General features: G+C 53.9%; 1 protein-coding gene across 6 annotated transcripts in view; it reads right to left on the bottom strand.

Annotated features, from left to right (window-relative positions):
• Positions 1 to 23052, bottom strand: part of BCL11B (BCL11 transcription factor B) — a 103566-nt gene extending 80514 nt beyond the window's left edge. For 2 of the 6 annotated variants that reach the window (XM_070477857.1, XM_070477860.1), the window contains exons 1-2: positions 21978 to 23050; positions 8263 to 8631 (exon numbers count right to left, since the gene is read on the bottom strand). In XM_070477857.1, coding sequence (XP_070333958.1) covers positions 8263 to 8631; positions 21978 to 22035 — 427 coding nt within the window. In that variant the 5' untranslated portion in view covers positions 22036 to 23050. Of the gene's footprint in view, positions 1 to 8262; positions 8632 to 19852; positions 19913 to 21977 lie in introns of those variants that run through there. The other 4 variants (XM_070477858.1, XM_070477862.1, XM_070477859.1 and 1 more) reach the window with 3 other exon arrangements.
• Positions 23053 to 26428: the final 3376 nt, after the last annotated feature.

The raw sequence follows: 26428 nt of genomic DNA, 5'->3' as shown, positions 1-26428 counted from the left end.
TCCTGACCCTGGGGGTCAGCTCCTAATAAGACGGCTTTTGTACAGACGATAGAAGGCACAAAAATTCCATAGACATGCGTAGGACGGCAGTGGCGTGCACCTCACACTACACCCCAGGTTCCGTCACGGAGCTTCACCCTTAGGAAATTGGGAGCAGAAGCGGCCCTGCCAGCCACAAAGACCCACAGGAACCCCGGGTGCCTGGGCTCCCTGGAGATGACCGGGTGAGGACCCCTCACACCACCCTGTGAAAGTCACTTCCTGGCTGGAAGTCAGGAGCCTGGTTTCTAGACACGACCATGCCGCTGACTCACAGGACCGGGCGGGTCAGGCAGGCATCGTCCCTCGCCCTCCGACTCAGCACAGAGCAGGGTGGGTGCGCGAGGCGCCTACCCTCACTGTGACTCGGTCCCCTCATCTACAAAATGAAAGCAGTATTTGATTTGCCGCCCTAGTGGGGTGGAGACGGTGGATGGGAACGCGGGATGAAATGTGACCACGGGCAGCACACGCTTCACCACAGGAAAGAACACGACTGCCGGAGCTCACAGCCGGAGCCCCTGCTCACTGGCTGTGTGACCCTGGGCCAGTGACTTCACGTCTCTGTGCAGCTTCCTCTTCTGCACAGTGAGGCTGCTGGGAGGATTACATCAGTTAATATGTGACTGGCACGTAGTAAGCTCTAATCAGGATGTGTTAAACTAAAAACCCAAATACGAAAAACTCAAATCTTTTTGTCTCCTCGGTGAAAGAGGAATCCAAGGGCATGGGGTGACATCCAGGCTGCCTTATTTATGGAGCTGTCTTAGCCCACTCCTGAGAGATTCTGGAGCTGCTGGTTATGCATTAGTCAGCCATGAAGATTAGGGGATGGCGGGGGGGGGGGGGAGCTGTCAAAAGGCTAATAAAAAACTTAAGTCAACTGCTAACTATTTACTGTCAAATAAAAACCCTAATAATAATAATAATAATTGAGGCTGAATGTTGGTTAAGTTCTCCGCTTGAGAACTCTTTTCTCTCTTCCTTTACTTTCCTTCCCCCTTTCTGCACTCCTGCTGGAAGTATGGATCCACCTATATAAATCAGATAGTAAGGTCCCTAACCTGAAAGAGGGGAGGAACTGACCCTTTCACTGACCGGTATTTTGCATCTCCTTCTTAGTTCAATACAACCTCCAGGGACGACTTAGTGCTACAGTCGTGTTGTGGAGCTTACTGACACTCTTTGCCATGGTGTGAACAGATTACAAAGCTTACCTGCCGTCTCCCGCCTCCCTGAGACCGCCCATCCCCGTTTACAGGAGAAGAAACCAGGACTCCGAGAGAGGAAACGGCTTGCCGTGAGCTGCAGGGCTGGGCAGCCTGGTGTGGCCAGAGCCCTGCCAACAACCAAGAACACAAGCTCAGACAAGTCTCTTAACAGGCAAGGATGGGCAAAGGCAGAGAGCCTTCCGGCTCAGGCTGGAACCCCGCGCACTCCACTGGCGACTACTATTTAACAGTTACAAATGCACAGGAACCTAGTAACAGGCGTGCGTGTGTGCGTGTGTGTGTATGGGTGTGTTCTCAGTCGTGTCCGACTCTGTGAACCACAGACTGTAGCCCCCCAGGCTCCTCTGTCCACGGGATTCTCCAAGCAGGAATACTGGAGTGGGTTGCCATTTCCTTCTCCAGGGGAACTTCCTGACCCAGGCATCGAACCTGCGTCTCCTGCAATGCAGGCCGATTTGCAATCACTGAGCCCCCTGGAAGCCAGTATGCACACACATTGTCTAAACCACACTTTAGAACAAGCCTGACTGATAAGAAAGATTAACTCCATTTTATAGGAAATTGAGATTTGGAGAGGTGGACACTTCGCTGAAGGTCCTACGGCAAGTCACTGGCAAATACCAGTTCTAGCCTTGGTCTATCTGAATTCATGTATTACTGCTCTTATTTTATTGCTCTTCTGACACCTGTCCCTCCAAACCTTCACCAGGAAGTGTGGGCAACTGCATGAGCAGGCCTGGGACTGCACCAAGGTTTCTGGGGGCCTGAAGATTCCTGGCAGTGTTTCCAAGAGTCACACCTGGGACAGGCTTCAAAGACCACCTTGAATGGGGTCTGGAGATAGTGCCTGCCATCAACGGCTCCACTGGCCAGGCAAATTAGAATCCCTCTCCCTAAAAGCCTCCATGCCCTGTGCTATATGAAGAAGCCAGGCAGACCCAAGTCTGATTCCACTTTGCTGTGTGCCCTCAGGCAAGTCCTTAACCTCTCTGAGCCCCAACTCAAAGTGGGATTAGAAATATCTATTTCAGAGTGGGGTTAACAGTATCTGTTTCAAGACTGACGTCTTTCAAGGTGAGACTTCAACCCAAGAAAAGCACCTATGTCAGTGGGTGACCAGGTTGGCCCCCTCTTACCCACCACCCACCAGCCCTGCCCAAGCTCTGAGGTCAGTCCTGCAATGCCCAGCACCTCAGCCAGGACCTAGGACCATGTCCTTCAGACAAAACAGTCCACAACCCCTTGGTGCAGACAGAACTAATAATTAGCTGTCATGATTTAGTAATAAAAAAAATATAATCCATGCCACAACACACATGGATTTAACTAATCTTAATTTGAAGGGAAAATAACAACTCTAAATATATCAAATGCAAGTTTTTTTTTTAAGACAACCTGCAAGTGGGGTTTATCTCCAGTTTCCAGCACAAGCAAGTTATTTAGTTTCTCCCACTGGCCAAGCTAATATTCTTTTCTCACACTTATTTTATTTATTTTTTACAGTCTGAAACGAACATTCTCTGAGCAGCAGTGTAAATCCCCTGGCTGAGCAGAAGCCCTTTTCTGCAATGCATTTTGTCACTGGGACCCCAAACCAAAGCCGGGGGTGTGTGCCCTGCCTGCCACGTGAACCCTGCCCTCCACCCCAGGTGCATCTCCAGTCCTTCCTGGTTCCTGATAAAGGAACCAGGCGGGACCATCACAGCATGAACCTGCCCACCGCCTCGAGCCCAGGGAGGCCTGCCACCTCCTGTCACCTGCCGCCTGTCTCCTGCATTTCTCCAGAAATCTGACACTTGGCGTTTGGGGGAAGGAGCAAAGAAAAGGCAAACCTATGGCTGACAGCTGATGGCTCATTCCTCCCCTGATAGCTCCATTTGGTTGTGGTAGGGGTGATAAGGCGCAAAAATGAAATACCTGTGATCAGGGGCTATACAATGGGAATTCTAAGGCGCAAGCTGGAGGGAATGGCTGGGAGACATCCAAGATAAGTTTTCAGGACTCTGACTCTGAAAGGCAGGCATCTCACACCAAGAGGCGGGGTCCACACTCTTTTCAAAGCTTTCCAGATGCTTCCATTGCTCAGGGGTCTACCTGAGACCAGACCCTGTATCAAGTGGGCGCTTAAAACTCTCATCTCACTGAATTCTGAGCATGAAGTCAAAAAAGTAGGTGCAGACAAGGAAGCCGGGATCCAGAAAAATGAAGCAACTTGCCTGGGGGGGGCTTGGAAATCCCACCCTGGCCGACGGGCACCAGAGCAACTCACTCCTTCAACCCTCCAGACGCCTCCTCCCGGGCAACCTGCCCTCACGTTGTCACCAGATGATGGTAATGTGACCGAAGATGGGAAAGGAGGGGCCACACACCAGACGGCACACATGACTGTCGTCCTGAGGTTGCTTCTGACGGGCAGCCTCAGAACCCAGTGGAAATTTCTCCCAGATCCCAAGGAGACCAATGGTCACTATTCTAACACCGGGAGATGATGGAGCCAGAGAGAGATAGCAGAGCATCCCTGAAGGAAGAGGGGCCCACTCGTATCCGCAGCATGCGCGCCACCAACACATCCTTTCTAAATGTCACAATCATCATTAGGCAGATGAGGACCCTGCAGCTCAGAAGGGCACGTCACACTGCAAGTGGCCGGCAGAAAGCAGAGTGGGGTGCAGACTTGGGCTCACCAGTGTGGATGGCAAACCCAGATCCCCTAACCCCGCCTTGCCTCACCCCTCCTCGGGACGCCCATCCCAGAGAAGAGCTCAGAGACTCATGCTCTTGGCAAAGCCTGGACCCTGCTCACCTCCCCTCCCAGGGCTCACTACTCCTGCTGCCCTCAATGGATGGGTCCCCGAGCTCCATCAGAACCCTCCTCAGAGGCAGGGAGGATGCGGTGGGAAGGGATCTTAAGAAACAGGAAGAACTCCAATACAGACAGGCATGTATCAGAGGCCTGCCCGTGGGTCAGATCTCCAGCCAAAGCCCCTACCTCTGGCCAGTACCAGCCCTCCGTCTGCTTGGGGGGGTGGGCCTTGGACAGAAGCTCGAGGGACCTCCTCCAGGCCCAGCACATCTTCAAAAAGCAGCACCCCAGAATTCGACCATATGCATCAAGGGCAGGGCAGCTCACACCCTGGCCCTGTGCCCACGTGGCCACCCTCCCACCATGCTGCTGCCCCATGGGGGCTCTTTCCAGTGGGGATGTCCAGGGAAGGGGAAGGGCAGTAGGTACTAGTTGAACGAATGAATGAATGCAATAGGACAGGGGTCCCCAGCCTCCAGGCTCTAATGCCTGATGATCTGAGGTGGAGCTGATGTAACAATAATAGCAGTAAAGTGCACAAGAAATGTAATGTGCTTGAATCATCCCCAAACCACCCCCCCACCCTGCCCTGGTCAGTGGAAAAACTCTGTCTTCCACGAAATCAGTCCCTGAGGCCAGAAAGGTTGGGGACCGCTGCCCTAGGAGACAAAGCTTCAGAAACATCCTCTTTCCACTCTCCTACTCCTCTGTCATTAAAAAAAAAAAAAAGTAGTTAACTGAGCTCTTTATACCCATCTCCAGAATGGCATCCCAAGGAACAAGTGCCACTCTGGGGCAACGACTCACAGAATTCCAGCTGGGTTCTCAGCCCGGGGCTGTCCTTAACATGGAAGTGCATGCTCAGTCACTTCGTGTCCAACTCTTTGCGACCCTACGGACCGCGGCCCGCCAAGCTCCTCTGTCCGCGGGATTCTCCAGGCAAGAATACTGGAGTGGGTTGCCATGCCCCCTCCTACAAGGGATCTTTCCAACCCAGAGATCGAACCCATGTCTCCTGCATCTCCTGCATTAGCAGGTGGATTTTAACTACTGAACCCCTGGGGAAGCCCCTAACAGTGGAAGGGACCCCCCCCCCACATATTTACAGACCAACCCTGCCCAGGCCATCTCTGGAGCCCAGCCTCTAGAAGCACCTGGTAGGAAGAGATGGGACCTGCCCATCTGGACCATGCTTAGACTGTGGGCTCCAGGAAAAGCAGGACCCTCACGGCCACATGGGCGCCCTGCCTCAGACCACCAAGTCAGAGGCCAAGTCCTAGCAATCAGCACCACCCAGACCAGCTACCGACCAAGGCCAGCTCCACGGATGATAGGGGAGCATGGACAGGCTGGAGCATCCCCTCCCAGCCACAGTCAGGAAGGAGGGACAGAAAAGGCCTGGGCAAGGCCAGCAGTGCCCGGGGCTGGGGCAACAGCTGTGTAGATTTCCGGAAGCCCGGGCGGAGAAGCGCCTGGAATTCCTAGTCCCCCTCTTAAAATATAAAGACTCAATTATCTTTCAGCAGCTTGCTTTACACATGAATTGACACATTTATTTTACAATAAATAACTAAAGTTATCTGTGTTTCCTTTACTGTTAATCTACACAGAGAAATAATAAACAGGGCTTGTCTACAAAAATGCAACTACTGCAGCCCTCAGAATTCAATTAAGCTAAAATAATTAATGCTCCCACCATATTAAATGACTTTATACATTTGAGCTACTGAAGTTTTTATTCTTTAATCTTTCCTTTTTATTAAATTAAAAAAAAAAAAAAGAAGGAGAAGAAGGGAAAAGTTGGTATCAAAGTAGGGAGGGGAAAAGGAAAAAAAGGAGTCCGGGAAGGAAAAATCATGATGGGCTGTTAAAACGGAATGGTCGTCTCTAGCTGACACAGCATGGAGACTGTCTCGTGCCTTTGATTAAAATAACATTTTAAATGCTTTGAACAAACATATCTCCTTAGACTTCTAAGGGATTATTTTACATATTTTTTCGAGAATGAAGAAATCCATTCGTCCTGTTGCTGAACAGAAAAGGCCAAGAATATCTTTCGTCACACACAGAATAAAAATACTGTAGGTCGTTGCAGTATTACAACCCCGAAAAAGGGAGGGGGGGCAGAGGGCAGCGAGGGGGCGTGGGGGGTGAAGACAAAGCCGCCTTGGAGATTAACTTTGCCTTTTATGAAATCATATTTAGTCGCTTTCTTAAACAAACCTACCCACAACGATCTGCAGCCTCTCATTGGAAAATACCTTCTCTGTGAAATGAGGATTTGGATGGGCCCTGGCGAAAGCAGGAAGCCTTTCCATTGAACCATGAATGGGGCCCCTCTCGTGGGCAGCAGCCACTCCCAAAAGGTCTGTGTTCACTGACGCCCCGTGTCTGCGCCGCTGGCAAAAACCAGCTCTCAGCGCCAGACAGCGAGAAAGGGCCCAGGCAGAAGGGGCCCAACACCTTCCTCCGCGTCAGGGCTCCGGCCCTAAGGAAAGCAGGATCACTCAGACCTACTAGGCGCTCTGAGAAACCAGGGCTGCTGGGACTTTGGCCTGAACACGTCGGACACTTTTCTCAATGCCCTGGGCAAGTTAAGAGTGTGGGAGATTTCACGCTAGGACACCAGCCAGAAGGCCAGCCCCACAGGCCCGTCTGGTTGGACGGGGTCTCCCCAGGGCCCAGCCCATGCCTGCAGGACTCGGCACTCCACTGCAGGCCAGAGACAGAGTTCATTAACCCCATTGTACAGATGGGCAAAGGGAGGCTCAGGGTCACAGAGCTGCCCGGTGGCTGCCCCAGAGCAGCTAGACTTGCTGCGTCACCCTGACTAACTGCTTCCTGGGTGATGGTGGGATGGGGAGGTGGGGTCTCCTGGCCATGCTCATCTGTCCCACCCATGAGAGCAGAGTGCCCTGGTTCCACCTGGTTCACCACCACCACCACCGCCCCCCCGCCAGGTAGCACCCAAAGCCTCAGTCCGCCCAGCATCTCCACTGGCTTCCATGACCCAGACGCCATGGAGATGGATACAGTCATCTGGCCAGCCACTTGCTTGCGCGCTGCGGTGCCAGAAGATACCCCCAAGAGAAAAGCTCCACTGGCAAAGCATTGATGGAGCTCCTGCTCTTTGAACCTACCCACCCGGCCCACCAGGACTGTCCCTCCTGGTGACACCAGGAGAAACTGAGGCTTGGACCCTGAAGGAGCTTGTCCAAAGTCTCCTGGCAGGATCCGAGCCCTGCACGCGCTCCGAGAGTGTCCCGCTGCTTCTAGGAAACACGGGCCAACCTGGGCCCTGAGCTCAGGAGGACAAACCGGAAGCCACCGCTCTGGGCTGCATGGAGCACGAGCTCCCTGAAGGAGGCCCTGGCAAGCTGTGGCCTTGACCCAAACAGAACTTGAGGCCAACTCCCTGGGCCTGCCCGAGGCTGCCAGCCCCTGCACACGTCCTTCAGGTGGACGCGTCCTTCAAAGCCAGCTGTCCAGGTGGCCCACCAGGTGGGCATGCCAGAGGCGATGGCCAACCTCCCCCAGGAAGCACCGGCTCCAGCCAGGTTCCCACAAGCCCCTCCCCGGGCCCACTCCAAGGACCAGGCAACATCAGAAGGGGCCTCTTTGGACAGATGGAAAACTGAAGCCAGAGAGCGGACGAGAAAAACGAGGGCCCCCGGCAGGCCCTGCCCACACGCAACATCTCATCAAGCCTCACAACGACCCCCAACAAATAGGTCTCATTCGCTCCATTTCACAGATGGGGAAACTGACTTTGTCCAAGTTGTACAGAAGAGATTCCAACCCGGGACGTTCGGGCTCCAAAGCCAGAGACTAAGCCAAGGACACCAGCAAAGTCAGGGCCAGCTAGCCTTCCCAAGGTCTGTCCTGCTCTCCCGGCCAGCTGTGGATGAGGCCCCCACCACGGGAGTCCATTGCCAAAAGCAAAGCAAGCTCAGCCTGCTGGGCCTCTCTGAGCCCCAGGCCTGTCTCCTCCCGAGGGTCACCTGGATGCTGGCCCCTAGGCAAGGGCAAGCCCATCCTGGTAGCCCCGCGGGCCCTCCCAGCACTGACACCCTCAGACAGAGGGCGAGCCCGCCCCCCGCCCCCGGCACAGCGAGGGGCGAGGGCAGGCCTGGGATCCGAGGGGTGAGTGGGCTTCTGCAGCAGCCGGGTAAGGGCAGTGTTCCATACCTGCGAGGTTCTCCTGCTTGGGGCAGACGCCTTTCGTGGGTGACAGCAGGTGGTCATCCTCGTCGGGGGTCACCTGGATCCCGATCTCCACCGGCTCGGACACTTTCCTGAGCTCAGAGCGCGAGGAGGGTGGAGGGCTGCCCTTGTCTAGGCCTTTGTCATAGCAGGCCCCCAGGCCGCCGCCACACTGCTTCTTCTTGTGCTCTATAAAAACCAGGATGTCTCCCAGGGGGAAGTTCATCTGACACTGTCCACAGGTGAGCAGGTCAGGGTCGGGGCCACCCACCATCAGCCCCAGGCTGCCAGGCTCCTCTATCTCCAGACCCTCGTCTTCCTCGAGGATGGCGGCCTCCACATGCTCAGGTTCTGCTGGAGGGAGAAAGCACAAGGGGAGGGGCAGAGAAGACAAGATGGGCTTAAGGAGTCACAAGACCCATCGCTCGTTCCAACCCTTCCCCACCGAGAAGCAGGCCCCTCCGCTGCGGGATGCGAGGGTTCACCACATCCCCCCCCCCAGACTCCTGGAGATAAGGGGTTCGCCATCCTGCATGCCACAGATGGGCAAAGTGGGGCTCCGGGCGCAGCCCTTGCAGCTCTGAGAAGTTGCCCCTTAAGCGGTGCAGATCTTACTGCTTTCTAGTTTATTTCCTGCCAGTTTCCCCTCAGTTGAGCATACGGACACACACATGACCACCTGCACATCCACACACATCCTGGTTCCACCGGGGGCTGGACCATCCCCAGTCTGGTGGCAGTGTGATGGGGAGGCCTCTCGAAAACTCTGCAACATCTCAGAACCACCTGGGAGCTCTGGAAATCCCGGGCTCCCAGGCGGTACCCTAGACCAATGACACTGGGAGTCAGACTTCAGGCTGTCTTCTTTTTTTTTTTTAAAGGCTCTCAGGTGATTCCTACGGGCAGCCAAGGCTTAGAACAGCGAGCCAGAGCTGCTTCTCCCTGCTCGGGCGGGAGTCGCACACCCCTCTTCCCTCCCACCTTCATTCAGGTCCTCCCCATTCATGAGCGCCCCTGCCTGCAGTCTTCTACCTGAGACTTGGCTGCACACCACACAGGAAAACAGGAACCCAGACGGGAGTCCCGGGGCTGGTCCTTCCGAGAGAAAGAAAGGACCCGGGCTCAGAAAGCAACACGTGAGCATTGGTTCAGAAAGAAATATCGAAGGGAAAAAACAAACAAACAAACAAAAAATGCAGGGAAGAGACGCGGCTAGTCAGCTGAACGAGGCAGCCGGCTTCCCTGCCAAACACTCTGCTCCTGGTCAGACTCCCATCGCTTTGTAGATTTTGCCGACTCTCACCAACTCCCTACTGCCCTTTCCTGTTGGTCGGTTTTTATTTCACTCCCAGTAAAAAGAAAAGAAAAGAAAAATAACTCTTCAGACTCCAAAAGCATTTCTTGGCAGAGGGCAAACCACACTAGCAATGGGCTGTACGTTTTCATATTTCTTTAGCAGCCGATCTACCTACCTCCTTTCATTTTTGTTTTGTAGGGGGCAAGGGACCCAAATATTTTGAAGCTAGTAGACGCCTCAAAAAGCAGCAAACCCCTCAGGGAAACCTAGGAGACACGGCCAACCAACAGGTCATAAATAAGGCAACTGGACAGCGACGTTGCATCCACGCTCAGGGTCTGAGCAAACTCGAGGTGGAATTGGTCAAGAGCAAATGTCAATGGCTGTGTAGACAGCACCAGTGGTGGGGTCTTCCGAGAAGCCAGCGGGCAGCCAGAGGTCTGAAACCCGAGGAGGCAGGTACGTTTTAAGTTGTATGGCATTTAAGAAAGGATAATGAAAACCACAGAAGAAGAGAGGGAAGAAACGGAATGGAGGAAAACACATTCCGTGGCAGTGAAGTTATTGACGGGCCAGAGCCAAAGAACAGATAATTTAAGGAAAAAATTCTGTGGCATCTTCCATCCTACATTATAAATCACTGCTCTGTGTGTTCTGAGCACACGCTTTTTCAGGGCCTGTGAGAGTCCGTGGGTAAGACCAAGCAGGCAGCAAAGGACGTGGGACCCGCGTGAACTACGCACCCGCGGGTAGGCGCCCAGGTGTTGCGGAGAAGGGAAGTGACGGTCTGAGATCCCGCCCGTGCCGCTAGAAAAGCAGAGCCCTTGATGAATTACATGTAGAAATGCACTGGAAATGTGGCCGCCCCAAAACACCCCGCAGATGAAGAAATCCGAAATCTCTTGTGTGCATACCTCTAACAAAAAAAAAGAAAAAGGAAAGAACCTAGAAGGTAAGAGAAAACAGTGTGCACAAAGGCGGCCCCAGAAACCATTAATTACACTTTAAAAAGAAATCAGAGTTTACTTAAAAAGAAGTTGGAAGACAATGCTACATAATTAATTTACCAATTTATTTTATGAAAAGATGCTTTGCTATGGTTAAAATGTAATCACAACCCTCACGCCGAACAGTGTTTCTAGGGGGGACCGGGTTCCCGGCTCACGGTTTGTCAGAATGTTAAAGGTAATTATTCGGTGCCTCTTTTCCCTTTAATGATCTAACATTGAGCAATACTGTTTATATTGAAAAGCTCGCACCTTTAATTACCAATTACATATACATAATTTCAGAGCCAAAGGAGAGGGCTGTGAAAACAGTTCTTTAGAAATATAAGGATGTATTGTGCACCATTTCTAGAGAAGGAACTCTTAATAAATGGGAGGAGGATGTCAAAATATTGTTTTGTTAAAAAAAAAGAGAGAGAGAGAAAGAAAGAGAGGCATAAAGGAAATGAGCTGAAAAAGCAAAAAAAAAAGGACAAAATGAAATCGAGAATTCAAATCAAACAGGGGTGAATTCTGTGGTAGGGAGAGTGGAGGTACCGGACCCTCCTGAGTGGACCTGGCACTCGGCAGCAGCCATAAGGGCATTGATAAAAAATAAACAAAGACAATAGTTCATCCATCCGAATCCCAACCTGATCATCCTTTCTGTGGACGGGGAGATGTTTTCTGTCATCTAATTTCATCTTGACTTCCCTTGTCTTGGTTTTGCTTTTCATTAAACTTTTTCAGCCGAGTCCGTCAGTCCATTCTCCCCGGTGGGAATTTTGAGAAGCCTGAATAGTTCCTCTCTGCTAAGGATTTTAAGCTACATAATCTCAAACTTCTTTTCTCTTGCAAAAGAAACAGGCTAATTTAAAACTGAGCAAAGGTCACGCAGGCCTGTTCACAGGTATTCACCCTTCTCCTCTCCATCTCTTCCTAAGGGACTCTGTACCAGCACTTTTTCCTTTTCCTCTTTTTTTTGTTTTGTTTTGTTTTGTTTTGGTAACATCTGGTATTCCTTCCTTTATTTGGCAGTCTTTGCCTTTTCACTTTCATCCTGCTGCAAGCCCTCGTGAGCCCCAGTAATTGAGTTTGAAAGTATCCGAGGCCGTTGACTGGGCTGCAGGTCTGAGTTCTGCCTCCAGCCCTCTTGCAGCCAGCCAGTCTGGGCAGCCAGGCCCCGCTGGAGTCCCAGCCCGAAGACAGCTCTGAACTCAGGTCCCCAGACCCAGGATCCAGCCCTCTGCCTCCTCCAAAGGCGCCCAGGAGGAAAAGAAACAAAAACATCTCCTTCCCCTCCCACGTGTGGTGCTGAAAGTAAAACTCCTGAAGATGACAGGGGGTGTTCGCCCAACTTCAAGGATTGGGGTTTCCTCTGCCCACCCCACCCCCCTGGGGCACGGAGCCCTGGGCTCTGGCTGCTGCGGGAGGCACTTCCCAGGAAGGTAGCAACGTCACTCCGAACCCCCAAACTGTCAAACTTTTAGGTCAGAGCGGGTGGACCAAGACAGCTTGCTGAATCTCATGCTTGAGGCCTTCGGAGACACCCCCCAAAGGCGGGCTGTGGTTTCATTTCCTCTGGCAGGCGGATACCGAGCTGGGCGTGGGGGTGCATGTGTGTGCGTGTGCGCCTGTGTCCCTTCTTAGAAGCCGATCGCTCACAGAAGAAATAAAAGGAGAAAGAACCACTTGCCCAGGCTCAGAGAAGGGCACAGTGAGAAGGGCCTACCCCCCTAAACCCTCCTTCCTCAATCCTGTGGGGGTGGAATGGAGATCCACTGCACGCACAGGCTCAGAGGACCGGGCCCCCACTGTGACAGGTAGAGTCACCCAAACTGCCCCCCAGGGACAAGAAAGCACCAGGAAAGAGAAAAGTCACATATACACAAACCAGCCTTTCAAACTCCCAGACCCTACAAATCAGCCCCTCTGGCTGCCTTGTCCCGCAAACTCCAGCCTTTAAAAAAATAAAGAAGGCAAAGATGAGGTCCTTTCCCCAGAGAGGATTTCCGCTTTCACGCAAAGCTCCCCCAAGAGTCAGCAGCTCTGGAAAACCCTGCTGCCCTCACTGTCATGAGCCGAATAAAGTCGACGCATGGCTGAGACGTTTGACTCAACCGGAGGAAAGATGACTGAGTGCAGCTGATGACTTGTTCCAACAGCAGGTACCTGGCTGGGGTGGGTTCTGAAACGTGACATCCTAAAGCACATGGGCAAATATATATTTACACACACACAGTTACACGTTTGTTGTCATTTTCTTTTACAACAAAACCACATTTCATTTACAAGGCGAGACCTCCTCCCAGCTCATAAACGCACTTAGAAGCAATGAAATCAGGGTTCACAGATACTAATGGACATTCCTGTTAAGTGGACGGGGAAACACCTGATCCTCAGACCAGTTCCCCCATGCCTTGGGGCTGGCCGGGAAGGAATTTGGGCAGAAGACAGAAATGGAAAGACATCATTAACACCGACCGGGCCAAGCAGCCCACAGGCACCCCCCAGCAGCTGCAGAGGCTTAGCAGGCCTTACCTGGCCAGGGACCCCCACCCCCCTCACACGCTCCTTGGAGCCGTGGCTCCAAGGGCCCTGCCCGCCCTGGGGTCTCCTCTAATTGCCCCTGCACCTGCCCTTCGGGGAATTCCAACCAAGGGGCCGGCCTCCTGCTGTCCCCAGAGCGGAGGGTGTGTGCCCTTCAGCACACAGGCCTGCGTCCCCTTAACCCTGCGTCGATTCAAATCCAAATCTCTGTCCTTAATGGCTAAGCCACAGACCAGGAGAAACCCACGAAGAAATACTGCTTCGGTGATGGGGGTGGGATGGGTAGGGGAAGGCGGTGGGGGAGGGATGCCAGGCTCTCAAAATCCTGTGCCACCGACGTCACCGCCACCATCCTATTTGTACGCGTGTTTACAAGAGACGCTGAGCATCCACGCGCCGGAGCGCCGCATCCGACGGGAAGACACGTTACACCTGCTTCCTACGAAGACAGCCTCCGCCAGCCAACTCCAAACCAACAGTCTGCGAGAGGATTTGTCACTCTCCTCCCCGTGAACATCCAGAGAGGGGCTGAGACCCCTAAGCGCCACCAAAATGCACCCCTCGACAGAGCACACTTTCTGAGCCGCCATCAATGTTTAATTTATTGGATCCAAGAGAAAATGACAACCGTTGTGGAAGGGGGCTGGGGCGGGGGGAGGAGGCGTGGGCCGTGGAGACAGGAGAGAGAAGGAATCAATTCCTGGCAGAGAAAATAATCTATGACTAGAGGACGCCTAAAGGCTCGACAAGAGGTTTATGAAGTTCTCCGCTCGGAGGGAATCACGCGGGGTCGGCAGAGGAGTCGGAGATGAGCCTCATCCCAGCCAGGCACGTGTTTCGAACGTCCTCAAAGGGCCGCGAAGGGTTAGGACCCAGCCCCGTCTGGCCTCCAAGAAAGGCTTGGGGCTGCTGCTGGACCCGGGGAGGGGGCAGCCGGGCTGGTCCCAGGCAGATCCCACAGGTCTGGGCTTTCTCTTTCTGGACCACCCGTCCTCCCGGGAGGAGCGCAGGAGAAGGACTCCAGCCCACTCCAGGTGTCACATCACTGGGGGACCAGGCCCCGCACCACATTCACACTGGAGGGAAGGGCACAGGCCGGGGCCCGCCACCAACCCCACCAGGCCCTGCCTGCTCCGTGCCAAACGCAGAACCCGCCTCAAAGTGAAATCTCCCGTATTTCTGACATCTGGACAGAAAGAAGGAGGCTGGGGCACAACCTTATCTGTAATGTGGATGTCCCTGTCGGTGAAAACGACCGGGGTCTGGCTGACCGGGCCTATCACCAGAAGGCCCAGGCTTGACCTGCATTTCAGGGAAGTGGGGACTCCTGATCCGAGATGTTTGGGGTGCAGGAAGAACCCAGCCAGCACTCTTCAGGAAGGGAGAGGTTCTGAGGGTAAGAGGAGCAGCCCCCTCCCACATACACATACTGTCCTCTATGCCCCCAGCCTGGTTTCGGGGTACTTAAGCATGTTAAAATCGGCTCCCTGAAAACTCCCCTAACTTGCTCGACAGACTTACTCCAAACTTCCCACCTCCCCCAGTGTACCCGCCTCTCCAGATCCCCCAAAACTGAGCTCCAGAGGCCGGGTCTCACACATCCAAAAGCAGGAAAAAGACCCCACGAACAAGGAAAGCACCACTCAGGTGTATTCACAGAGCCCATCCACTACTAAAAGGTGACTGAGAAAAAAGTCAAGCCCATGATACCAAAGCATGCAGTGACCTACGTTTTGAGAAATCAGATAGATCTTTAAAGAAAAATGCTTTGCTACAGAAATCCTTCTAAACACATTCAGAAGATTCAACAAACCTGCAAACACCTTAAATTTTCAGACACGACAGAGCTCGTAATAAAACATATAAAAGCATTCTTCGAGGCCCAATGAAGAGATTTGTTTTATTTAATGCTGTGCCTTTTCAAAGGTGCTAAACAGAAGAAAGGGACCGTCCACACAGGATGCTGAACTGAGAGCCTTTAACTGGAGGTGGGGCTCTGAGGCTCACAGCAAAACAGCAAGAGTGGAAACTGCTTCCAGCATCTCGTTTCCAAGGTAGAAATTTAAACTTGACTCCCCCCGCTTTTTAATTCTCAGCAGTGCATCCATTTCTGAGGCTCACGTTCATCACAATAACGCTGGCAACTCAACTTCCCTGAGTCATTTTTGCTTGCTGTTTTAGTATAGAACTCGTTAGAACATTCTCAAGTGTATTTGCATTTCAGCAGTTCAGTATAAGGGGGTCATAAAAAAGTTGTGTAAAACAGAGGATTTTTTTTTTTTTTTTTTTACTTTGAAGTTACCTAATTCGGTGTGGTCTGGGATTTCATTATCGTAGCAGAGCTCGGGCTGGCTAATTCAACACCCAAGCAGATTATCAGCTGCCTCGGAAAAAAAGAAATAAAGAATGAATTTCTTGAATTTCAGCAACTACACAAAAGACTTGCGTATGTCAAAATGCCGGACGAGAGTCCCCGCGAATGTAGCACCATTAATCAAACCGCGATCTGGTGTCACTTTTGCCAGTGAAAAAACGACGCTGCTCCCCTGGCTCCCCTCACCGGCTCGTGCGGAAGACGCTCAGAGTGTGTCCCTCTGCTTTCATGTCTCTCCAAATAGCCTGCTCTCGGCACTTTTTATACATGCCTGGGGAAAACCACTGCTCAAGGGAGCCGGTCAGCAAACGGCTTTTCTTGGGGAGGGGACAACAGCTTGGGTAGATCTCACTGACGTTTGGCTGTCTGGGAAGGAAGCGTTGTGGGATGAGGAACAGGGGGTGGGGGACAGAACACATGGGCCCCCAGGCCCCATCGTGGCATTAAACGGAGAGCTGGAAAGTGACAAAGCCACACTCAGAGCCCCCGGGTGACACAGACATCCATCCCTGTGTTCTGCCGTGCCCTCTCCCTTTAAAAGAAAAAAAAAACACCAGTAGGCCCAAAGCTAACACTACCTTCAGAGAAGGATGCTCGGCCAGCATCAACAACTTGACGGTGGCCACAGTCCCCAAAGAGCATTTATTTTCCCTCGTCCTCCCAAATCTGACAACAGCATCAAACCCAGTCCAAAGTCCTTGGAGAGTTTTAGCTAAAGGTAGGACCTAACCAGACAGCCAGAGGGTCCTTCCTTAAGCCATAGGAGATGCAGGAGATGGTCCCCAAAGGTCAGGAACCCCATCCTGACCCTCCCTCATATAATTATTTTCTTCACACGCTGTCGAACCTGTAGTCTGTATTTAGTTACAGCTTGTGAAACTCCCCCAAGTTCCAAGGCAAAGGATTGGGGATTTCTGAAATGACTTTTTTTTTTTAACGGTTTTCTACAGGCCAGAGGCCACGGCCCCAGCCCAAGGGTTCAAGACAACAGTGGCGTTTCATCTCTGAGTTGTCAAATGAGCTCACTGCCGCAATGTGCTTACAACAGGCTTGATTCAAACATTAAATGAAGTAGAGAAATCATCAGATAAATTGCTGGCCCTCTGTACTGCAGAGTGAAGGCTCTTTCCCCGGCTGATGACAGCGCTAGGCTTTTGTCTGACCTAATTTATTTCTCTTTCAGGTTAGAATAAAGCACTCCTCTCCTGTCTCCACGTAACCTCTTCTGCCCATGGACTGAACTCAACACAGGAGACTCAGGGTTAACTGTGCTGTCTGCAGATTTCTTGAACTTGGAGAAGAAGACATTATAGATCCAGAAATCCTGTGATCAAAAGCACACATATTCCCCAGCACGAAATTACACAGTTAGGGGAGAAATCGTCTCATTAAAGGCCGTCCATTAAGGGCACCGTTCGGGTGAAAGGCATTAGCAAAGCTGGGTCTCGCAAGCACATACTCCTCTCAAACAAAGTTTTACATGTTATTTGAGTTGGCATTTTATCTCTTTGGGGACTGATGCTTTTCCCCTTAGTACAGTGGGAACATTACCTAATAAATGGAATTGAGAATCCGAGTGTTATAAAATCTGAGCTGAAAGGATTTCCATTCATCAAGCTGTTTTAGACACATGACTCCCCACGGCAGCGGCAGATCCCAGGGTCTGTGACATACAACACAGAAACGGACAAAACGAGGTTCACGTTTCCCAGACCCCCCCACACGCTCCATCCCGTGTGCCTCGGCGACCCAATGGAATTCAGAAAGTCAAGACCACGGACGAACCAGAGGAAACACACTCGTTCAAAACTAAGCATTGCAATTGTTTTCAAAAAAAAAAAATTAAAAAGAAAAACTGTCCCCCCATCTGCCTAGCGAAGGCTTGTAAATCAATGCCGATAGCTTGAAAATAGATTTCTCAAACTTATATTCTCATTTTGTCCTGCTCGACTCTCTGCAGGAAAATCAATATTACAACTTCACACTTAAGACATTTTGCAGCAACGTAAACGGCTCTCGCGGCTGATGGAAGCCCGGTCCGGCCCCTCGCGGCGCCGGCTCCACGCATGACACGGGCACCGAGCTCCCCCTAGCTGCCAAGTGGCGCCAGGCACCTCTGGGCGTTGCAGCCCTGCCATCCACCAAAAGCCAATTCAACTGAAAGTTTATTTTGGAAAGTCTTTTATCACAACAAGCAACAGAGAATGCAAAGCGATCTGAGAAAGGAGATGAAAAGGAAAAAGGGAAGGTGAGGGCAAGCCGTGTTCTGAGCCCAAAGGCAAGTGCCAAGAGCTCGATTCTGATAAGGAGCTAGAAACTGGTGTGTTCTGCAGCGGGGAACTGTATGTGGGAACACAACTGCTCTGCCTGCTTCCCGTTCCCCTGAGACAGAAGGCTGATTATTGCCCAGTGCACCCAAAGCTGGCCTGCCCTTTGGAACCCTAAGACCCAGAGGCCCTGCACAGTGGCCATCAAAGCATCCCACCCAATCTAACCTCAGCTCTCCACGTTCCTAAGGCCGGCTTCCCCAAAGCAACTGTCTTCACTCCGGCGTTTCAGAAATGACTTGCTTTCCTGTTACGACATATTTTGAAGGCCAGACAAAAATCGCCAAGGCCAAAGCACACACAGAGGGCACCCCCCCCCCCATCTCCCACCCTCAAAAAAAAAAAGAAAGAAAGAAATATGCCACTGTACACAATTTTCAGGGAGAGAAAGACTACCCTTTAAAAATACTAGGGGTTGTTAAAATATGCTCATGGCTGTCTTCTCTCAGGTGTGAATTACAAATGAATAAAATCAGCCTGGCATAACACCTTGGATGAACACAGTTTTACTCTCCCTTAGAATCAGAGCAGCTGACTTATGTCACACTTCTAATGATATGGGGTTCCCTTCTGTGCAGAAGGGGGACAAACTTCACTCCCCCCTCCCAGAATTATCAAAAAAACAGAGGGGCCCAGATCTGATGAAATTTATCAGAGGCCCAATTTTGAAAGATACGTGGACACCTGGAGATACACTCTACCCTGGGGAGTTAAGATAATTGTAAGCACAGCGGCCTTCAAAACATACAGCTACAACAAAACCTAATTTAAAAGGCAACCATGGAATTAACACGGTGAGCCTAACTTCTGCATCAAATCTTGGGTCTCTCTAGTTGTTTTGCAAAATCGTGAACTCGTACGGAAAATTACTAATCTTCCAAGGAAACCTGTTGGGGAGGTTGTTGAAAAATAAAATCGCCTGCACTGGAGTTGAGTTATCTACCCCGGGCTTGTTATTTCCTCCGGGAAGTCTCAGGCTGGGGTTCCTCTGCCTTTCCATTCACACTGCCTGGCACAGTCGGCTCACAGCCCTTCCCTCTCTGCCTGGTCAGTCCACTGTCCCTAATCCTCCCCTCTTCACTATTGTCACTGGGCTGTTTTGCGTTTGTTTTTATTAATAGCTGTGTCTGTCCTCCGGCTTTGAAAGCCATATCCATCTGGGTCAAACATTTTGAAACAAACCAGAAGCCTAGGTCTTCATCCCCAGCTGTCTCCCACACTCTCCTCCCGCACTCTTCTCTCTGGCCCTGTCTGTAAATTTAACCAGCTCATTGTGGAGTCCTTCTCCGCCTTGCCAGCCCCCCACCCCCACCCCCAAGACTGTTGATGCGGTTTGTGTGCTCTTCTATGTCTCAGACCATCAGTTATCCCAAGTTGCATCATCTCAAAAGAACCTGAAGCCAGCGGGCTGCCACCCAACTGAAGATGTACCATGCTTTAGGTAGTTTCTTTCTCATTTAAAAGCTAAAACATGGGTCCCCGATCAGGGCTGTGACAGCACCCCTTTGGCTGGCCAGGGTTCCAGAGCACCTGAGACCCACGACTCCTGCATCGTTGAGGAGGAGAGACACATTTGTACAGGCCCTAAGCCTAAACTGCATCCCATTCTTGCCTTTCCCCCTGCCTGCAGTCCCACCTCCAGGGTGACACAGGACAGACAGAAAAGCCAGCTGCTTTGGGGATAATAAATAGCCTTGTCTGAGAACTGGTTGGACCACTCTCCCTTCTTAAACCTCTGCACATGCCCTGGGCTCCATAGGCCCCTGAAGAGCAGGCAGGATATCCTTGGCCCCCCACCCCCTGGTCTCCTTCTCCCCATCTCTTCTTCCCAGCCCCTGCCCCAGTGTCAGCCAGGTTCTTCCCAGCCCTGCTCTGAGCAAGGCTGAGACAGCCACGGACCCAACGAAGGAGGGAAGGATGTCGCACCAGGCACCCCTGGCCCCCCACGCCGCCCAGCCACCACCCATGCTCCCGGCCAGGGCTTGTTCCCGAGGTCCCAGGAATGCCAGACGGGGAGAGGGCAAAAGCAAAGCAAACCTACCTGCTTCTTTCCCCGTTTACACACAAGTGCAAACACTCCTGGCTCCTTCGCTGCTGCCAGCTTGGCAATGCACCCCCCCATAACTCCCCCTTCCCAGAGCACCCCCCCCAACTTCCCCCTCCTCAAAAGCAACCCTTGCAATTATACAGGGGCTCTGTGGGGCAAATTGCCTCCTGGAGAAATTAGGTGTCTGCAACTACAGACATTCTAACAGCCGCTCCACCATCTAAAGTGGGGAGTGGGGGTGTAGAATAAGAGATTGCTAAAGGCTCGATAAAGGGCTAAATGTCAACGGGCGAAAAGGACCTTGATCAAACCAGGCTCAAATCTGGTTGCAAAACATTTTGTTTTAAATGCAACCAGCAAGTCTTCTTTGATGTTACAATAGTGAAAAATATCAGAGAAGCCCTCTTCCCTCCCTCCAGAAAGGCGTCCCTCTCCCAAGGCAAGCCCACTTTCATATCTATTCCCCTCCCCAAAAAATAATCATAAATCCACAAATTCTTACTAATGTATCTGCTGTAACAAAGAAGAGATGGCAGCAGCGAAGGCTCCGAGCAGATGGCTCCTATGCTGGGTTTTCAGGGGAGGGGAGAACCCCTTTATATATTTATTTATTTATTTAAATTTGTTAAAATATAACATAAATATTCGGCTCTCGGCCGCCGCGCAGCCAGTCCTCGGCGGCGGAGGGGCGCACAGCCCTCTCCAGCTCCGCGCCGGCAGCCGGGCCCTAGCCTGACAAGGTGATCGGAGGATGGCAAGGAACACAACCTGCCCGCGGTTTCGATGGCACCCAGAGGATGTTTTATTTCTATTGCAATTTAAAAGAAAAATTTAAAAAAAAAAAAGAAAAAGCAACGGCGACTCCGGCACCGCGAGAGAAAGGACCGCGGGGAAAGGTTTGCGCACGGAGGAGCAGCAGCCCCGCGGGCTGCGGCTGGCAGGGAGCGCGGCGAGCCGACCTTCCCGGTGCAAGTGTGGAGGCACCCGGGCGAGCTCCCCTGCCAACCCGGTACCTGGCCCGCTCCCGCAGGCTTCTTCCCTTCGCTAAATAAACCCGACCCGGGCGCTGGAAGCGGCTGCGTCTCTGCCCCGTTGCCTGACTTTGCCTTCCCCGCCACTTGCTTGAAATCCACACGATTTCAGCCGGTGGATTTCCACTGCGACCCTGCCTTGTTTATTTAGATAGGGGAAGATGAAAGATCTGAGATAGGCAGATGGGTAAGAGATGGATAGGTCTCTTTCCCTTTTTTTCCTCTTTTCTTTCTTTTTTTTCCCCACTATTTTACAAGCACGTTCCTCTCTTCCCACTCCAAGCTGACAACCCTTTCCCCCCCACCCCACCCCCCGCCGTGGCGAGGATTTTTCACCAGCCCCCGATGTCCCCCACCTTTTTATTTTTTGGAGTGGGGGGGAAAGAAGACAAGAGCATCCCAGGAGACAGACGGAGGTGGGGAAATGGGGGTGGGGGTGCAGGAGCCCGGCAAACAGCCGCGCAGCTGGATTCTTTTGCAAATAGCACGAGGAAGGGAGAGAAAGGCGGCAGCGGAATCCGAGGACCGGCGTGGCCGGCGCCCTGCACGGCCGGGTGCCGCGACTGGGGGAACTCGGAGCCGGCGGCCGCCCCTCGCCCCGCGTCTCCCCCAGGCCCGAGCGCACCCCGCTCCCCTCCGCCTGCGCCGTCAGCGCGGACCCACGCGCTCGCCAACTTTTCCCCACTTCCCGGCTCCCCCCTCCCCCTCCGCTCCCCCAGCCCCCTCCCCCCGCCTCTCCAAACCCCGCCACCAGCGCCGCCGCCGCCACACACGCCGCTCGGAGGGGCGAGCGTCCAGCCGGGCTCCGCGCGCACACACACACACCTCCTCCAGCCTGCGCGCCCCCTCCCCGGCCCCGGAGCCCGCTCCGAGGCCCCCGAGCCCCGGGCGCATCGGACTGCAAAGAAACTTTCCTAAGGCCCTCCTGCCGCCCCCCGCAACCAGGCTCTGGGCCGACGCCGCTGCCCCGGTGCGAGCCCGCGGGCCGCCCGGGCACCCGGCCCGGCTGCACCCGGCTCGGTGTCCCCAGCCCTGGGCGCCCGGAGCCCCACGCTCCGGCCCCTCGCGCGCACGCCGCAGACACTTACGGGTGATGATCTCCCTCTGGGACAAGTGCTGCGGGTTGCCCTGTTTGCGGCGGGACATTGCCCCGGCATCTATTCTGACATCGCCCGGAGAGCTGGACCGATGGGGGGGAGCCGGGGGAGGGGGTCCGGAGCCGCCGCCGCTGCCGCCGCGCCGCTCCCGCCGCCGCGCCTCCTCCTCTGCCCGGGTTGGTGTTTTGGTTGGTTTTTTTTTTTTCCTTCCTCTCTTGCCCTCTCTTCCTCCTCTTCTTCTTCTTTATTTTGCGCTTTCTTCTATGCTGTTTTTTCTTTTGTTTGCAAAAAGAAAAAGAGAAGGAAAAAGAAAAAGCAAAACCTCTCGATCTAAAATAGGAGAAAGGCAAAAAAAAAAAAAAATCTGCTGCTGCTTGCCGCGGACTGGCTGGCTTCTTCAAAAATATATTCTTTTCAAGGAAAAAAAAAATTGCATACACTTCTTCAAACTGCTTGGCCTCCTGGACTTCCAAATGTCTCCTTGAACTTAAATCGGATTTTGCACCGGCTCCTGACACTTTCTTTCAGGGTCTGGTAGGTGGAAAGCGCACTTCTACCAGGAGGGGGGAGGGGGAAGGGGGGAAAATGCAAACAAATAAAAAATAAAAGAAGAAAAAGAAAAGAAAAAAAAAAACCAGCCAAGAAAACTTAAGGACTTGTCTCGTACCCCCTCACCCCGCCCCCTCAAAAAACCCAAAGCAATGTAAAAACTGCCCCGGTTCGGTGGTTTCTGGGTTTTCTGCGGGCTGCCTGTTTTTTTTCTCGGAGACTGACCCTTCCGAGGCTCTGGGGGGACTCCAGGAGCGGCTCCTTCCCAGTCCACCTGGCAGGCTGGCGCCGGCCGGAGAGGCTGCCGGGTCCCCGCGAGCGCTCCCCAGCGCTCCCCTGGAGCCGCTGGCCCGGGGGGAGCTGGGCTGCGGGGCGGCTCGCCCAGTGCGCCTGGGTCGGTGCGGGCGCGGACTGGGAGCTATAGATTGCAACGTGAAGATGGCGGAGTCCGGGTTCTCTGGGAGCTCTCGGTCTCTCTATGGCTGGGGCTGCCTCTGTACAATGGGATAAAATTCAAGTTCAAGTGCGGACGTGACGTTTAATCTGCACTAGAGACAAAAAGACCCAGAGAGTCGGAGCACTGGGGGCGACTAGCGGTGGCTTTTTAACATTGTACCCTGTAAGAGAACAAGAAAGCACACACACAGAGGCACACTCGCGCGCGCGCGCACACACACACACACTCTCGCCCGTGCGCACACCCGCAGTTCAGGCCGGCCACACGTGCAGCGTTTTTTTGTGTGCGCTCCTCTTCTCCCCGTGCACTGGCAGCGCAAAATGGGGGGAGGGAGGGAGGGCCGTGGGCAAGATATTTTTTAAAAAAGAAAATCCTCTCCATCCCTCCTCCCCTCTAGGGAGCTGGACCCCCAGAGAAGGGGGGCGGAGTGCGGTGTGCGTGGAAGTAAGTTGATGCAACGCAAGTCCCCACCCACTCATTCGAAAGCTCTTGGGGGCGGGGTGGCTATGAAAGAGTGTTGGGGTCGACAAGGGAACTGGGGGCACATGGTCAATTGCTCCGTCTCCCTAGGAAAGTAGCTTGGTTGTTTTCCCTTTGATTTTATTGAGGGGTCGGGGTTAAACTTTTAAAAAGTGTCTCCATATAAATCCTGACATTTCAAACTGTGGGAGAGCCACGGGGACAAAATAAAAGATACTAAGAGGAGAGAATTCGGGGCACACTGGGGGGCGGGGAAACGTGAGACCTTGTTGGAGTCCCATTCCGGAAGGCATGTCCACCCGAAATCTTTGCGCTCCCTGGAGGTCACTAGCGGTGACCCATTCAGTCTGGGGGTCAAACACGGAGCCCACCCCTAATGCCGAGGTTTCTCGGAAGCATGGGGGTGAAGGGCAGTGGTGCTCCACGTGGGAGAGCGTCTCATACTTGCCGACCCAGAAGTAGGTGTGGCCGGATCTTTGGACACACTCGCGTGGGTGACCCCCTCGGGTCCCCCAGTCCCCTCCCACCCCTTGACAATTACTGCAGCCTGGAAGTAACGCCAGGGCTCCTCCGCCCAGGGCAGGACTTGAAATCGCCCGTCAGTCTGGAAAGGAAGGACACAGCTGCCTTGTCAGCCGTTTGATCTCCAGCCGGCGAGGCTGAGAGGAGGTGTGGGGGCCTGTCCGTGGCCCGGGGACAAGGCCAGGACGCGGTCCGCGTGGACATCCACACCCCCCCGCAACCCCCCGTCCCTCCTCCGGCTGCGGCCAAATTCATCCGTTTCGCGACTTGACCTCCCAGCTGGACGCGCCACGCGGCCGGCCCCCTCGCCCTTCCCAGGGTTTCTCGGGTCTGGGCCGGGAGGCAGCCAGGGCGGGTCGGGGCCTGGCTCGGGGCTGGGCTTCGCGGGCGAGCCCAGCTGCACCCACCCCACCCCGCCCCCAGGCCGGGCTCTGGCGGCCTCCTGGGAGCGCAAGGCTGGGCCGTGACGCCTCCGGGCGCGCCGCCACCCTCGGGGCCTTTTCCTTGGAGGGGTACGGGGCGGGGACGGAGGTGGGGGAGTTGTTCACCCCCAAGGTCTTGGGTGGGGCGACGGCACCAACAACTTACCAGAGCGCAGCGTCCATTAGCGAGGACAGAAAGAGCTCCCTGCCCAAGCCACCCCCCACTAAAAATTAATAATAAAATATGTTCTAGCAGGCAGTTTTGTGGACCGGGCTGCAGGGTCGGGGGACGAGCTGGTAGAGACTGGGCGGAGGGGGATGAAGGGGGGCGAGCGAAGAGCCAGTCCGCACGACCTCCCCACCCGGGACTGCACGCCCACCACCCACCACCGACACCCCACCTCCACGTGGTCCAAACTCTGGAAGCACCTCCCTCTCCTCCAGCCCCACCACGAAAATCTTTCCAGGAAAGTGGCCTAAGTAAAAAGAAAAAAAAAAAATGCCGACACGCACCTTTAATAAACTTCTCAAGAATACCATACACCGGCCATCCCAACTCGCCCACATTCTTAAACTTGGGAGAGCTTTCTTTTTTTTGCTGAGAACTGGCTGTGTGAAGTCCAGAGAGGGTGAGCGCGTGGCCCAAGGTCACACAGCGCACGCAGGCAGGTCTGGACTCAAATCGCCGGCGGTTCCGCGCCGCCTGCGCCCCGGTGCCCGAAATCCCAGCACGCTGACCCTCGCTCTCCGGGGGCTGATTGCAAGGATGGGGACTCGGGTCTGCGGGCAGTGAGGGAGGGACTGAGTAGTCCCCCTTCAAGAAAGGGCCCCCCCGCCCCCTGTGGACTGCGGGGTCAGAGGCATCCGGGGTCGGAGGTTGGGGCGGGGGGCGCGCAGCGGCAGCTGCCAAGTCGCGCGCGCTCGGGCGGCGGCGTCTGGGGAGGGGGCACCCCGCCCCACCCCCAGCAGGAAGTAGCGGGCGAGGGGCGGCGCGGGCCGCGACTGACCCGGGGAGCACTTCCTCATTGGCCCCGCGCTGCCCCGACGGCGGGAAGAAGGACGCGCGGGCGGGCCGGCGCAGGGCTGGACACGCCGCCGCCCGCCGGCGCGCTCCACCTCGCGGCGGCCGGGGAGAGGCTGCCCTGCCCCTGCCCGGCCCCGCGCTGGCCCCTTCGCCTTCCTCCTCCTCCTCCTCTCGGGAGAGGCGGCCGGGCGCAAGCAACGAGCGATCCCAGCTGCCGCTCCAGTCTCCTTTTTTTCCCTCTGCCCGTCTGGCACGGGCATCATTAGCGCTGAAAGCTGTTAATGTCTGGTCTCACAGCTCCCCCTTTAGTCTTGCTGGGCTCCCTGTCTCGCGTTCCAAGCCGGATCAATAGCCGCCTCTCCGCCGACCTTGACCTCTCCCTCGACCCCGCCCGGCTTCGGCAGCTGGCCCGCGCTAATGTTTCCCCACTCGCTTGATGCCCAGACAACAGGCAGGCGGAGCGAGTGGCGGAGCTCGGGCCCCAGCCCCGGCCCTGTTACCCTCCCCAGGACCCCTGGCAGGCCGACGATCCAAGACCCTTCTGAGGTTACTGCACGCGCGCGGGCGCGCGCGCACACACACACACACACACACACACACACACACACACACACCATACTCTCATCTACCAAGGCTTTGTTTAGAATAAAAGTCACTCCCTTCCCCAAAATGGAGGGGAGGGGGGGTGCAGGTGCTTAACATATGAAAATATAAAAGGGGAAAGTGCAAGTTTACAAATATGGCGCTAAATACCACAATACTTCCAGCTGTGTTCTCCAAAACCTGCTGCAGACCTACTGTGTGCTGGGCCCAGAGCTGGGTCTTTGTGCAGACAGGAATCAGATGGAAAGAAATGCCACATTTTCTGCACTATCTTTTAAAAAAAGAAGAAGGTGTCAGAAAGCTTTTTGAACTCAGAAATATTTCTAGCTTCGCAGTGCATTCCAGCAGATAATGCTTCATATTTTTCAGTCTCTTTAAATTTCTT

Source organism: Odocoileus virginianus, chromosome 16 (assembly GCF_023699985.2).
Source record: "Odocoileus virginianus isolate 20LAN1187 ecotype Illinois chromosome 16, Ovbor_1.2, whole genome shotgun sequence".
NCBI classification, from domain to species: domain Eukaryota; kingdom Metazoa; phylum Chordata; class Mammalia; order Artiodactyla; family Cervidae; genus Odocoileus; species Odocoileus virginianus.
Note: the sequence above shows the minus strand (reverse complement) of the source record. Positions and strands in the feature narration are given on the sequence as shown.